Consider the following 14,666-nt stretch of genomic DNA (forward strand, 5'->3'; position numbering starts at 1 on the left):
CATGGTATGTGTTATGGTTCAGAGAACCTTCCCCTAAGGTTCCCATAAATGTTGTAAATAATTTGAACCTCTCAGGAACGCACAATGGTTTGGAAAATGTTCCTCTAACGTACCCTTATAGAAACCTTTTACTATACTGATATAATAATAATAATAATAATAATAATAATAATAAATGTTTACATTTTGTGGTCCTATTAGTTACAGATCACTACACATGGGAGCTATGAATCACAAGAGTTACCAGAATAATACATACACTGACCAGAGAATTAAACATTTCTATTTCAACATTTAATGTGCTATGTCATCTACAAATCCAACAAAGAAAAACCACAGAATTAGATTTAAACACACACACACACACACACACACACACACACACACACACACACACACACACACACAGCGCGCATAAGATTAATATATGCATATGCAATACATTTTCACGAAAAATTTGAAGGTAAGTTTAAACCTGTGGCTACCAGATACTACTAAATTCTGCCACTAGATGGCAGAATAGCTGCACTTTTAAATAAATAACTATTGTACACTGTAATTATATTTACATTACAGCGCCTGTGATAATGTAACTGAGATGCAGTGGGATAAGCAGTATATTTGTTGCAAAGTACGTATCAATGACAATGATTTTAAACAAACAAACAAAACAAAACAAAAGAGGGTCCATCACAGGCCTAATTTCACCGGAAATGACGTCATGTCTTGTGCAGTGAAAAATTAACTTTTCAGACAGTTTCATTAGTACTCAGATTGACCTGTTATTTTAGTGGTATAAACAAACACAGAGTAGGTAGTACAAGAGTTAGTAAATAACACGTTATGAAAAAATTCTAACTCTTCTAAGATACATGTGAACTTTAATTAATGTTAACAAATATTCAGACCTTCCCTGAGTGTATGTTCGGGTAAATATGAATGCAGTGGTCAGTGTGTTCAGCATATCACTCTAGGTCTCTGTAATCATATATTTTAAAGTAATAAGGTGACCTTTTAGCATCAGAGAGTTTCAATTCTTAACAAATCTAAACTTTAATAGATCTGACAGTGAGAAGTATACCTAATACCCGTCACTATAATCTCGCTGTTGCTATGTACACTTTGTATTTAGCAGTGCAGCTCGTATAGATGACAGCTAGCTATTAGCATTCACCTCAGGGTTATCATGCTAGCTAACATTTGAGACATTAGGAATAAAGCTGTTGTTAGTTAGCCTTAACTTAAGTTTTTATGAGTTCCTTTGTTCCTTAGTGAAAGAGGCAAATATTTACCGTTAGTAACTAAAATCAGTGTGATTTGAGGCAGACATCTTTTTCTTTCTTGCACTTTTACTTTCATACTTTAAGTAAAAAAAGGAGTTTATACATTTGATTAGTTTGATTTAAGTGAAGATTATGAAGCTGTACTTCATCTTTTACCAGAGGAGTTATAGAGATGAATAACTGCACTTTTTCTCAAGTAAAGAATTTTGGTATTTTAGCATTTCTGGAGAAAAAGTAATTTGTATGTTTAAATTACTATTTATATATGTATATGTATGTGTATATGTGTAGACATAATATATATATATATATATATATATATATATATATATATATATATATATATATATTATTTAATATATATATAATGTCTTCACTTTGCCTCTGCTTAGTCTTCTTCCCTTCAGTAGGAAATGTTACATTTGCATTAAGCTATCTGCTAGGAATTGATAGACAAATGACACTCTCTACTGCAGACTAGTTTGCCTCCTTTTATTGAGTGTATACATATGTATAAATGCATTTATTATAAGAAAAGGGGAAATTTAATGAGATAGTAGCAGGTAGCAAAAGATCTGATACTACAACTACAACAATAAATGTGAAATAGCCTGGACAGTCAGGATTTTTATAAGAACTAATATTCACGTCACCAGCATAACCACTAATTAAATCATTCAATCTATTTGTGGAGAAAATATTCTAATAAAAATATACTGTGTGATAAAGACAATATAAAATGTATTTTTGTCTACAGCAGTCAACTGACAGCTATTATAAACATCTCCATAGACAGCCTGGTCATTGTTTGATTAAGTGAAAGGGTTGATAGAGGGACATTTGGACACCTGTGTCCCCCATTTTATGCATCTATTAAAGAATCTATCAACAGTGCCAGGCCTGGCACATAGGACACAAACCCTATCCTGATTTTACTGCCATGTTCATTGACGCAGGTACTCCGTCTGACTGACTGGAGTCTGATTCTAAATGCAAAAAAGCTTAATAAAACACCGGTGATATACACGTTCAACATGACGCTATTGAGAAGGGTTGACTATATAAACTCAAGGTCCATCTTATTTGCTGCATTTCCACCGTCTTCACTCGGCTCTGTGAGACAGCACAGTTTTTGTAGAAAAACAGCGGTGCAGTAGAGATGGTCTGTAACTTGCTCCTGTCCTGGACTCTTCTCCTGCTTTCCGTCGGCCCACTGCTGGCACATCCTGTCTCAGAAACAGCAGACATGTCTTATCCTGGACCTGGTGAGTGCAAGTTTTACAAATATGACCCTGTCTAAGCAGAAATTTGAAAGATTACTCTTTTTTATGCATAAAATTTGAAATACTCCAATACAACCCAGTTAATAACACACACAGTACTGCTTAGCTTTTCAGCCTGTACTTAGATGCAGAAGGTCAGAAGACAGTAATGTTGAAAACTAGTAGGCTGTAGCAATGTTGGTTCTGTATGTTGTTATTTTAGACTCAGCTGAGGAGGCAGGAGCAGTCGGTCCCGAGGACCTGGATTTGAGCAGCCTTCTCCAGAGGACGGCAGGCCTCAGTTACTCACCGCTGCTCTCCAAAGATGGTGAGGCTGCTAATTATGAATGCTTTTTCTTTCCCTCGTATCCATACCTTTTAATTTGACTTCATTGTCATCTCCAACATTAAATATAAGTTTTTTTTCTAAGGTCTCAAAGTGTCAGGGCTGCTCCCTAAAGAAGCTCTAAAAGAGGTGAGATTAACAGTTTCACTTATGTGACTGTATTTTCCAAACATTTTCCAATCATCAATCAGCTTTGCATTTGACTGCATGACCGGATTTGTAAAGTATGTTGATAAATGCATCGCCTGCAGGTTCTGCTGGAGAAACCAGGCCATCTAAGCTCTCTCAGTCACATACTTGGTATTAAGAGGCCATACAGAAAGAGGGGCAACGGAGCTGACTGCTTCTGGAAGTACTGTGTTTAATACTGGCACGGGAAATCACACGCATGACTGAGAGACTGGGCTTGTTTTCAGATACCAACATAAATGTGCACACACACACACACACAGATACAGTACAGATAAACACCCACAAAATACATTCATGCTCTTAAATATCTATTGTTCACAGATTATTTATTGAGACATAGCATAATGAGATAAAAGAGAAACTAATTAATCACATGTATTGGGGTCGTTTATATTTTTGCACAGTGGCATTTCTATGTTGTTCTGTGAACCTTTTAAAATGTTGCTTGACACTGATATCTGACACTGGATCATTTCCCTTTTTAGTGAATGTTGTAATAAGTACATGTTGACCACTAATAAACTGTTACATTTAGAAAAGCTTCCTCGGTGGCCATTTGGTTTATTTCCTCTATAGCACAGAATAAATAACAGAGGAACATGTACATATGTAATACAAAAAGCAATGATCCTTATATCCAGTCCTCAGCAGGTCTATTTCTGATCAGCAGTATAGCATGCATGAGCATTGCAGAGAGGTGTTGCATAAAGTTGAGGTTTAACTGAGATCTGAATAAACCTCAGATCCAGTGAATGTTGGAACATGCACAGCAGTCACAGCCACTTCTCGACTGTGGGCCAGTCTGATCTACTAGATAAGAAAAACAAAGTTCAGATGTCGGATTTTTCCTGTCCGCTCTAAAAAACACTATTTTTCATCCTCTCTTCTCAACTGACTACTATTCAAGTGCAGTATAATTTTATGCTCTGACCTCAATCCTGTTGAATCTCTGTTTCATCTGTTCAGAACTACAGAAAGCCTTTGTTTGAGAGTACTGTCAGTAAAGGAGGATAGACTTGTTAATTAACACTTGAGCTCTGATAAAGGGCTAGAGAATGATTAACATACATGAGAAGAGATGGGCTTAAGTATTTAAGTGCACGCCTACAAGGTGGAAAAACAAGGAAGGTGTGTCTAAGAAAATTGGCAGTAACTTTACACAGTGTTTACAAATACAAATATGCTGCTGCACCTGATACACTCATACCACTATCACACACTACCATGTCAATGTTACTGCTGGACTATGAATAATCCACCACCCAAATATTATCTTGTCAGCGGTGCTCCTTTTCCACTGCTGGACAGGGCTGAGAATTTAACTGATAAAACAGCCAATGGATGTAGCTACAAGTAGCTAATAACAATTTGGTGCTGTGGTTTAAGTAAGGAATGAAACATGACTGGGCATGCTGTTATAGTTAAATAATAAAAGGGCAGTGTAATGGCAGTTACTACCCCAAAGCTGATTATGTTCTGACAGCTCACCCTGAAACATAGGCCTGGGAAGGGCTGCTGCATTGCATCTCAGGTGCAGCAGAACAGAAAGCTAAATGCAAAAATGAGAAACACAATTATTGCTGGTCTGTGTGTGTGTGTGTGTGTTAGCGTAGTGACTGGTCATTAAGACCATTATGGACCTTTTTCACAGTTCCATGTTGCGGAAGCGTAAGTAGTAGCGTTTCAAAGCTTCCGGTGAACCGGACAAATTAAACATCTGCTGTCTGGCATAATGTTTTGGACAAATTGAAAAGCCAGCAGTGTTTGTGGGACCTGCTCTTGCTGCAGACCATGACTACGCAGCTGTTCCTCCTCCTAGGTAAGTGACCTAGCTACAATATACTGTATGGACAAAAGTATGTGGACATCTGACCATGATCATACCCATATGTGGCTTCCATATATAGTGTTTCCATTTGCAGAGAAAAAATAAACTAATTATTTGGTGATGTTGTGTCCAAAATGTCAGTTACTCTGTATTAATTCCTTATTTACAAAACTGTGTATGAAAGGAATATCACACTTCCAATCATGCTGTCATACTGAATATCAGCACGGCTGGGACTAAATGTGGCACTCAGCCTGTGGCCAATTCACAGCCATGCTCATATTCAGTATAACAGCACTCTTGCTCATGCAATACTGCTTAATTAATCAACAATTTCTCACCAATCAGAATCAAGCATTCAACAGCGTTTCATTTCAGGCTGTCCCATACCACCCTGTCATCGATTAGTTTTCAATAACAGCACACCCTGTCATGTTTTCTTCCTTATATAGCTTGCGCAAGAACAGATAACATTTTCCAGATAACAGATATACACACTAATTCACTGGGATATAGCACAGCAACACAAACATTATCTTAACCCTTACCTGTGAACTGTAGTCGCAGTGAGACGGACATGTCCCCAGCAGCTTTGAAGATGTAGAGAAACCCCGATTGTACCCTGAGTGTGATTGCATCAAGACTCTTAATCTGAGATGCAACAATGTCTAAGACAAAAAACAAAAATGCACACACACTACATAGCCAGTATCATAAGAGTCTAAAATGCAGGCCATTTTCTCAGGCCATCACATTGGGTGGAATAAGCAAGATTATTTAAACTACAAGTAGTTCTTATATTAAAAAAAAAACCAAACAAACAAAACAAAAACAATAATTATTAAAATGTAATTTACAGTCAAGTTAAGAGTATTGAAAAAAAAAAAAAACCTCAGTTATGTACTCTCATAAATAAAGAGAATTCTGTAGTATTAATAATGTCCACCAGGGGACACAGTTAAGCTCTGCAGTTTGTAAAACTATATGCAAGTTTTACCGAACACTTGAAGGAGTAAATGATGCTTCTATGATGCTTCTCCTCAAATGTTTTCTATATCACGCTTTGTGGCAGAGCTCAATTCTGATTGGTTACCCAGTAGTCCCTAATATAGGAGTAGGCGGGGCTTTTTAAATCCCTCTCCTGCCTGTTCCCAGAGGGATTATGACCAATCTTACCCACTCCAGAAGAAATTCTGGCCAGTCCTGCCCACTCCCTCAATCCCTAAGATTGAGCAATTTTGTTTGTATATGCCTGAGATATTTTCCAATAAACCTAGTGCATTTTATTTCACAAAATATAAAAAAAAAATAGTAATTTAAACCACAGGGAATCAACATGGCCTTCTTTTGTATGTTGAACTTCACATCTGACTGCCTACTTCTGCAGCTTTTTTGCTCTCTATTCTCTAACAACCAATCAGTTAAGGCAGGATGTGATAAGACTTGTTTACCATGAAAACTCATTCTAACACACTCTTTTCATTTTCTCCCTTTTTATTATTTTACAGCAGAAAGAATATAAAGCATTCAGAAAACATCTTTCATATTTTAAGGGCAATTCAAAACATTTTGCATGGCTTCAGCAGCTGAGTTCTCTTTTTTTTTTTTTTTTTTACATATCCATCATTTCAGTGACGGTTTAACATGCAGTTACAAAAATAAAACTTACATAAGGGGAAGGGAGAAACGCAAGAAAAAAAGGTCTGTATTACACAAAGTTTTAAAAATAAATGAACGGTTGAACAAATTGGGGGAAGGGAAGGACAAAGGCTACATAGCAAGGAAAGACAGCTAGAGAGGAGAGAAAAAGAGCTCTAACACTAGTTACACATGCAAAGTGTCAAGGCCCCAGTGGCCTAGAATAAAAGCAGGGCCGCTATTTTTCTGGGTTTTGGGAGTGATGAAAACGTGCAGGTCTGTAAAAGATGTCCTATAACTGCTGTCCATAAACTAGGCCTACTGAACACTAATCTCACACCAGCCTATCGGCATTTGCATAAGTGTAAGTTTGCATGTGTCCAATTGTTTTTTTTTTTTTTTTTCTTTTTTTTTTTTAATCTCCGTAAGATCTGCAGGTCTCAACTTCATAAAACATGTTTATTGCTCTATGTCCACAAGTGGAAAGTTTTGTGAGACAGATTTCGGCTCGGTTACCTCGATGTGCCTTTTTTTGAGGATGGGTGCAGAAAAAGAGGAAAGGTAGTTTCAATAATGAGTAAAGAAAAACATTAATCTAAGCTAGATGCCTGTGAGCTGAACATGAGACCATGTCTGGGCTGTGATGATCATCAGTAAGCATTTCAAGAGAATCTTATGCCCTGTGAGTCCATGGTCCATCTAACATCTCTCAAGCACCCTATAGCTCTAAGGTGAAATAAAAAGGGAAATCTATTACATTAGAAATGAGGTCAATACTGTTATTTATAATTTATTACCTTGTACTTTTTTAAATTCATACTCTACATCTATCAATGGCAGTGTTTCAGTCTGAAATGTAAGCACATACAGGACTGTAGCTCACACACCACTAATTATACCTCCATTACCCTGGGGTATGGCATGGGATGCCTTTCTTCCTACTGTCATTTTGTGTTTTGATGGGGCTTTTCGGGGACAGTGGTTATTTCTATGGTACACAAAACAAATCAGCTTTGTATGTTTCGATAAAAATGAACAGCATGGAATAATCAAAATCACAGTAAGTTGATCAGGACTCGGCTCTGGCTCATTTTCCCAGTAAGCAGCAGCTGATTCTCCAGTGACCTGCTCCACTTCCCCCTCCCCAGTTTTGGCACCCTGAGTAAAAATACAAAAAAGTGAGGCTAACTTGTCACTAACGCTAGGAGATTCACTCTAGAGGTCGCGGTTATCCACTTCCTGCAAGTACAACGCATGTTCTGACCCGGTTTCATATTTATATATGTATACATGTATATATAGGACACATCACTGTTATGTGCATGCGTAAAAGTGGCGTGAAGATATGAACATCAACAGCTGACTTGTTGATGTGACTGAACGCAATGGGAAACTATTAGAACCTTGTTTGAGAAATGTGTGTGCCACTCCAGTAAACGTGAATACTGATCAATCCTATACAATGAATGTCTCGCGTCTGCCTTCCCTTTCAATACCCCTGTACCCTCCTGTTATGTTGTATGAGCTACTAAACCAGCATTGCTTTATAGAACATTATTTCTTCCTCAAATCTATCTGCCTAACAAATCTACAAAAATAAGCATGCTCTGGGTGCGCTTTAGTCACCCGGTTATCTATGTTTCCCATGCAAGCATAATAAGACCTTCTCATGTGGCTCCAGCAGTGCAATAGCAGACATCCTAAACTGCTTTCATAATGAATGAATGAATGAATGAATGAATGCAAGGCAACAGCCACTGGACTGTGTGTGCAATCCTGACTGGCAGTTCCAACAGGCTTTAAATACAAACTGAGCTTTCTGCTATGGTGACAGAACATATTGGAAGAAAACATATTAACATACATCAAATAATCAGCATGAAAGAGAGTCACTTTTACATTGTCCAAATAGTCAGTTAGTCCAGTTTGTTACATTGCATGCTGAGTGAAATTTGCTGTGAATAGGCACTTCCCACATGAACACTCTGAACAGTTCACACTTTGAAAGATACATATATTAAAAAAAAATAATAATAATTACAAACCGCTGTAGAAGACAACCACATTATGGCACCACTTAAACAGTAAATTTGAAATGAATGGAAAATTAAATAAGACTCATGACCTTATTTAAAAATCCTTTTGTGTGCCATTATTTTCATTTTCAGCTTATTTCAAGTGCTGCCTGTTTATGGTTGGACCCTAATTACACGCTCAGGAAGTGATGCACCTCCAAAGCCGCTAGAACATGACATAAGCTACTTTACTGCCTAAATGTGCAAACAGCTGATTCAGTGCCAAAGCGCAACATCGGCCAAGCGTTTCTTCTCATTATCCTGTTAAATCATTGTTATTAGCACCAAAATGTCCAGTCACATCATGCAGGAAAGACTTGCCAGTCTTTAACCATCACCGCTTTTTCTGTCAGTGTTGCATTTTAAATTGAAAAATGAGCAGCCTTATAATATATAACATGGTCACTTTGTATACAGATGGTCGCAATCATAGACAAGATTTAAAACTTCTTTGTGTTTTGAATTTACAATATGAGAAACAATAGAAATGTGGGAGACTAAAAGGCTACTTATGAAATCCTCTCCTCTCTGTGGCACTTCTTTGTATTCACTGGTCAGTGGGGATGAATTGATGAAAGTTTATGTTCTCCCATTTCACTGCCTTGTCTTCTGCTCAGCGAGGATGAATGTATTATTTCTCATTAAGCAGTTAGCATTCACATTAATTGGCACCAGTAGAGAAAAAGACTCTTGGTAACCCGTGAAACAAACAGATGTAAACGTAACCGTTTTTGTCTAATGATAATGCTTGTTGTTTTCTTCTACCTCAAAGTATGGTATTTTTCATATCTGCAGTAAGGTCATGCTTTAGCAAAATGTTCTTCTTAAGAACATTCAAAATAAAATAAAATATTCTTATAGTGAAAGTTTTACAGAGCATAGCCACTAATGCTGTTTGTTTAAATCATCTTTTTTTCAGTATCTTTGATTTTCATGCACGTAGCTCATCTTATCCCAGAGTATTTACAATATGTACAAACAATACTTATTAGGCATTCAAACAAAACTATACAAATATTCAGATTTCGGCTTCCTGTTTTGACCCCTTATAATGAATAAAATAATATATTTCTAAAATACAGTCCTGTTCAGATAAATGTTTTTACTTCACATACTGTTCCATTGACCTTCTTTATGTACAGAAACCGCTCAGTCGTCAAAAATATGGATTTTTCCAACCCCTGTTGAGAGGGCTAGCTTAGTGACCCTTCAGAGAATCTCTAAGATATCAAGGCAATGTCTGTGAACTTCCCTTTAAAGGCCTAAAGAGCCAATGAAGGTCATTTGAATAGAATAAGAGCATCATCAATGACTACTACTAGCCAAAATGAGGCAATTTGTTTCTTCAAAAACATTTACATAATGAAAAGGTCCATAGCAAATTGCCCAATAGGAACATCATAATTTTCATTACATTCACTGGGGGTTAAAATAAATTGATGGACACAGACATAATGTTTTTTTTTCCCAGAGACATGGTACTTTTGTGTTTGCACTGATTTTGCACTGGTCCAATTCAAGCATAGGTTACTATGGAATTTAAAAGGATGAATAACACTAACTGAAATGTTAGATATCCTTTTTTTTAGCCTCACCTCCACATTCATAGACTGTCCTGTCTTGTCACTAATATAATGGGTTGCAACTTTATAATTAAGAGACATGTCTTTTCTCATGTACTGGATGTAAATGGATTTTTTGGACATTTTTTCATATGCCTCGTAATATTTCTACATATTAAATTTGTTTAAACAATCTACTACAATTCGATCCAGGTCCTGCTAGGTTTCTCCTTCAGTTCCATATTTTTTCCAGTCTTTCCACCTGTTCTTCGTCTTCTCTCTGTGATCCTCTGAAGAGTTGCACTGCTCCAAAATCCTTTCCTTTTCTTTTCAATGCGATTCAAAATAACAAACCAAATCCATGAAAAGTGCAAAAAATGCCATGAAGCAAATGTTTTTCCTCCAATCACATCCTCGCTTTGAGTTTGTTTGTTTTTTTTAATCCACTCTTAATGTCAGCGCTTTCTCTTACAAAAGAAAGATAGAAGGAAGAAAGAGATATGAAAAAGTGGTGTTGTATAATAGCAGAAGTCTGTAGTTCTGTGTAGTTCTGTATAGAGCTGTACTCTTCCCGCTTGAATTCTTTTTTTTTTTCCTCTAGTAAAAGGTCTGGTTGAAACAGAAAAAACAGGAAAAGAAGTCTGGAAAGGGATGTCACATTGTGAGGGGGCTCTTCTGGATAGTCTCATGTTCCCTGGCCTTTCTCAATTCTCTCACTCTGTAAAAAAACATCAGACACCAGGTTAACAGAGACAAGAGAGAATGGAAAGAGCAACATACTGATATGAGAGGAGACGTGTCAGTGGGACATGTCCGACACAGCACTCATACTGGATTGTGGAACGTAAAATCCACAAGCCTGGAAGTCTAAAATTGGGGAACTGATATACAATACAGCTATTTTAATAATAATAATAATAATAATAATAAAGTGTCATATTCAATTCAGGCAATCTTTGGGAGCTTGTCCCATTTTCTCAAGCTTCACCTTGCAAATTTCATCTTGAACTTGATATATGGGACAAACTTAAAATAGTCTGCACATTTCATTTGATTCATAGATTCAGAGTGAAAGTCCTCCTTTCCACCCATCATTCACACCAAGATAAAGCTATCTGCTCAGACTGAAGTGTTTAGCCAATTCCCCTCGGGTCTCACAAACAAACTGCATAATTTACTCTAACACTCTGGGCTCGGCACAGAGCAGTTCTGCTGATCTTGTTAATAGTGTGATGATCTTTCACAATATATCGATCACAAGAGAGAGTTCCCACCGGCACATACTGTAATAACACCTTATGAGTAATGAGCTGTTCATTAGCAAAAAGACGTATGCTAGCCAGACAGCCAGCTTATCACAGAGGAAGACTTCATGCCCCTTGGTAATGACACACCACTCTCAGCATGCCTGTCAGAAAGCAAGGCCCATAATCATCCCATCATGCAACACAGGTAACAGCGTACACTCTTCATCGCTCATTCTTCATACATCCTTTCATCATAACAACACAGAGTAGAAGGCAGTCACATTTCTGAAGGGGAAATAAGTGGGTGCTCATTTAGTGTGGTGGTGTCACGGTGGTTAGTTGTTCTTATTCTAAGCCTCACGGTCCATCTGTGCTTCCAGTCGGCAGCTGTCATGCAAGCAGGCATCAAGCAACAGTGATGAAGAGAAAAGGTACAGAGAAAAAGGGAGACTAGAGAAAAGAATGCCAGAGTGAGATATATTTAGATGAACAACAGGAAGGCGTCAGTTGTGAGAGAAAGAAAACAGCAGTAGAGAGAGTCATAAAGACAGAGAGTGAAAGAGTATTGGGGGTGGGACGGACTGGGTTGCTGAGGCTGCACTCACCCGCTTGAACAGTCTATGGTCCATCAAGGGGCTTCGCATTAACAGCAAAACAACACCACACAGCTATTAGCACATATTATGTAATGTAGTATGAAGTAGAGGGAAAGGGAAGAAACCAAATGGAAGGGAAGAAACCAAATGGAGGGGAAGAAGGGGGGGTTGCTGTTGTGTCCACCCTTGTTTTAACAACTTCACACCATCTATAGCTCCTGTTAAATATGACTGTCCCTTGTTTCAATATGTCCCTCCACTTGTAAAGTGACAGATGATTGTAACACACTGTTATGTCACTAGTGGTAGCACTTGTCCTGTTTTATCTGTGATTCATGTGGCTAGTCAGCTACACCTTTGCTGGTAAACAGTGTAGATCATTCTATCAACTTGTGTGTGAGACATGCAGTGCAGATTCATAATTGAAATATTTCATGATAGTTCCAAATGCTTATTTATGGATGGTTATATAACACACATAAAGTGCATGGTTATATACAGTACTGTGCAAAAGTCTTGGGCACATGCAAAGAAATGCTGTAAAGCATTTAAAAAACTGTAAAGATGCCTTAAAAATATTGAAATTAAACATTTCTACATAAAAAATACTATAAAGAGCAGAAAACAAAGTAATAAACTAAATAAAGTAAATATTTGGTGTGACAACCCTTTGCTTCAAAAAAAAAAAAAGTAGTCTCAATTTGTGTAGTTTTATGAGAAAATTGGCTGGTATGTTTTACTGAGCATCTTGGAGAATCTGCCACAGTTCTTCTGGAGACTTGGACTGTCGCACTTGCTTCTGTTTTTGCATGCAAAACCCAGCAGCCTTCATTAGGTTTTTTGTCTGAAAAGTGGTCTGTTATGTAAGATGTTGCTTTCTTTACTGATATACAAACATTTTTTGTAACACTTAATTTTTTTGTTGGAAAAGTAATGTTTGGAAATGTAAAATGCTTTTGATAGACTTTTGCACAGTACTGTATTTGTCAAATAACATTGTTTTTCATAGTAATTGTGCTATACTGATGTTCATAAAAAAGGCAACAAATGTCAAGTAACCATGTCTCCTAAGATTGTATCATTTTTTATTGCATATTGATCATATTTTATTGCTACCATGACTATGGTGAAAAACTAGCTACTAGCTACACTGACAGTGATACTGATGTAACAGCCTGTGAAATACAGGAGTTTGACTACAGGAGGAGGTAAAAAGGTAGATAAGGTTTTATAAGATGAAATTTATTTTCAGTAGAACTGTCATAGATGTATTTTAAAGCAAGCTTGTTTATAGGTCAATATTGGTTGATGGTAGAACGTGCCTTAAATGATTAAACTGCAAATTTGTGCCAGCACTGCTTCTACTACTGTCTGGCATCAACCCAAAATGCACAAGTGTGCAATATGGGGGGGGGGGGGGGGGGATTTCCTCATCCCCCCCTGAAATTAATTCCTGGCTGTACCACTGCTGTAGAGTGCAGGGTGCTGCCACCAGGGGACAGCGTGGCAGTGGAAGATTACCTGTGGCGGCAGCGGCGGAGGTATCGCATGATCTTGCGGGCAGCCTGCTCCTGTCTCTTAGTGAGCAGACTACTTCTGAAACAACAAACAGTAACAATTAGCACAAAAAGTAAGGTAACCCTTCCAAAAATTACAAATCAGAATCACATGAATCAGAACACAACCGAATATTATACTGCGTCTGTACCTAGGTTCCCAACCCTGGTCCTGGAGTAACCCTTGTCCTGAAGATTTTAGTGTTTTCCACTAGTATTAGCTGATTAACATCCCTTCCTGAGTTGAAGTGGGTGTGTTAGAGCAGGGAAAACACTAAAATGTGCAGGACAGTGGGTACTCCAGGACCAAAGATGAGAAACTGTGCTAAGCAAACAATAGATCACACTTTATATATAATTGTTATCTATTGTGTCTAAACATTCTGACAAACCAAGTTGACTGTTGACTTTTGGCTTTGTTGGAGTCAGTCAGCACTTGTCAGTGCTTGTAAGTGCCAAAATTAGTGTGTTGAACTGAAAAAGAGAGTGTAGGGAATTGGTGCAGGCTAAGAGAAGCCAAAGCAAGCAAGGGACAGTCTTGAAAGAAGACACACATACTCAATTTCTGCCCACCTGCTGTAATTAGCTACATTTTTTCAAACAAAATGGTCAAGCAAATGGTTTAAACTCTGAGCAGGCCATTTAAACAAATTTACAGTGGCCTGAAAATTGTAACTGGGCTAGTTTGTTTGGGGAACATCCCAAATCACACATTTTCACTTCTTTTTTTAGAAAAGACTTTTTCAGAGAAGGCAACACGAAATGATCCTCCACTCAGGTTGGTGCTGTTCTTCAACCTCAGCTTAGTGTGTCAGGGCCCTAAGACTAAAATGCGAGTGGCTACCTGAGCTTGTGCTGCACCAGGGCCGAGGTGGTGCGTCTGTGAGGCCGGAGCTGACGGAACTCTCTGTAGCTGCGGTAGTATTGCTGGATCAGCACGGCTGCCCGTCGACTCTGCTGAAACTTTTTCTGCTCGTGGTAACTCCGGAACTTACTCTGGATAAGGATGGCAGCCTGCGTCATCTTCTTATAAAGTGCATACTGCCACAGAGCAGAGGGATTACACAGTCAGGACAGGGCG

General features: G+C 37.9%; 2 protein-coding genes across 8 annotated transcripts in view; one reads left to right on the forward strand and one right to left on the reverse strand.

Moving 5' to 3' along the window:
- Nucleotides 1-1,682: 1,682 nt before the first annotated feature.
- On the forward strand, nucleotides 1,683-3,651 carry uts2a (urotensin 2, alpha). Its single transcript, XM_026921240.3, has 4 exons — nucleotides 1,683-2,548; nucleotides 2,769-2,873; nucleotides 2,977-3,020; nucleotides 3,143-3,651. Exons 1-4 carry the CDS (start codon nucleotides 2,443-2,445, stop codon nucleotides 3,254-3,256), a joined length of 369 nt encoding a protein of 122 aa, XP_026777041.1. The 5' UTR covers nucleotides 1,683-2,442; the 3' UTR covers nucleotides 3,257-3,651.
- A 2,736-nt stretch (nucleotides 3,652-6,387) lies between these two features.
- camta1a (calmodulin binding transcription activator 1a) overlaps nucleotides 6,388-14,666 on the reverse strand; it is a 376,271-nt gene continuing 367,992 nt past the window's right edge. For 6 of the 7 annotated variants that reach the window (XM_053240813.1, XM_053240818.1, XM_053240812.1 and 3 more), the window contains 4 exons: nucleotides 14,430-14,626; nucleotides 13,551-13,625; nucleotides 12,039-12,069; nucleotides 6,388-10,904 (listed from right to left, as the gene is read on the reverse strand). In XM_053240813.1, the coding sequence (XP_053096788.1) occupies nucleotides 10,872-10,904; nucleotides 12,039-12,069; nucleotides 13,551-13,625; nucleotides 14,430-14,626 (336 nt within the window). In that variant the 3' untranslated portion in view covers nucleotides 6,388-10,871. Of the gene's footprint in view, nucleotides 10,905-12,015; nucleotides 12,070-13,550; nucleotides 13,626-14,429; nucleotides 14,627-14,666 lie in introns of all 7 variants that reach the window. The other variant, XM_053240817.1, reaches the window with a different exon arrangement.

This window comes from Pangasianodon hypophthalmus, chromosome 16, assembly GCF_027358585.1.
Source record: "Pangasianodon hypophthalmus isolate fPanHyp1 chromosome 16, fPanHyp1.pri, whole genome shotgun sequence".
NCBI classification, from domain to species: Eukaryota; Metazoa; Chordata; class Actinopteri; order Siluriformes; family Pangasiidae; genus Pangasianodon; species Pangasianodon hypophthalmus.

Bases quoted from the DNA above. Each gene is read 5' to 3' on its own strand.
- uts2a (XM_026921240.3), top strand. From the start codon at position 2,443: ATGGTCTGTAACTTGCTCCTGTCCTGGACTCTTCTCCTGCTTTCCGTC. The intron at 2,549-2,768 runs GTGAGTGCAAGT...TTGTTATTTTAG, and splicing joins CATGTCTTATCCTGGACCTG to ACTCAGCTGAGGAGGCAGGA. The intron at 3,021-3,142 runs GTGAGATTAACA...CATCGCCTGCAG, and splicing joins CTAAAGAAGCTCTAAAAGAG to GTTCTGCTGGAGAAACCAGG.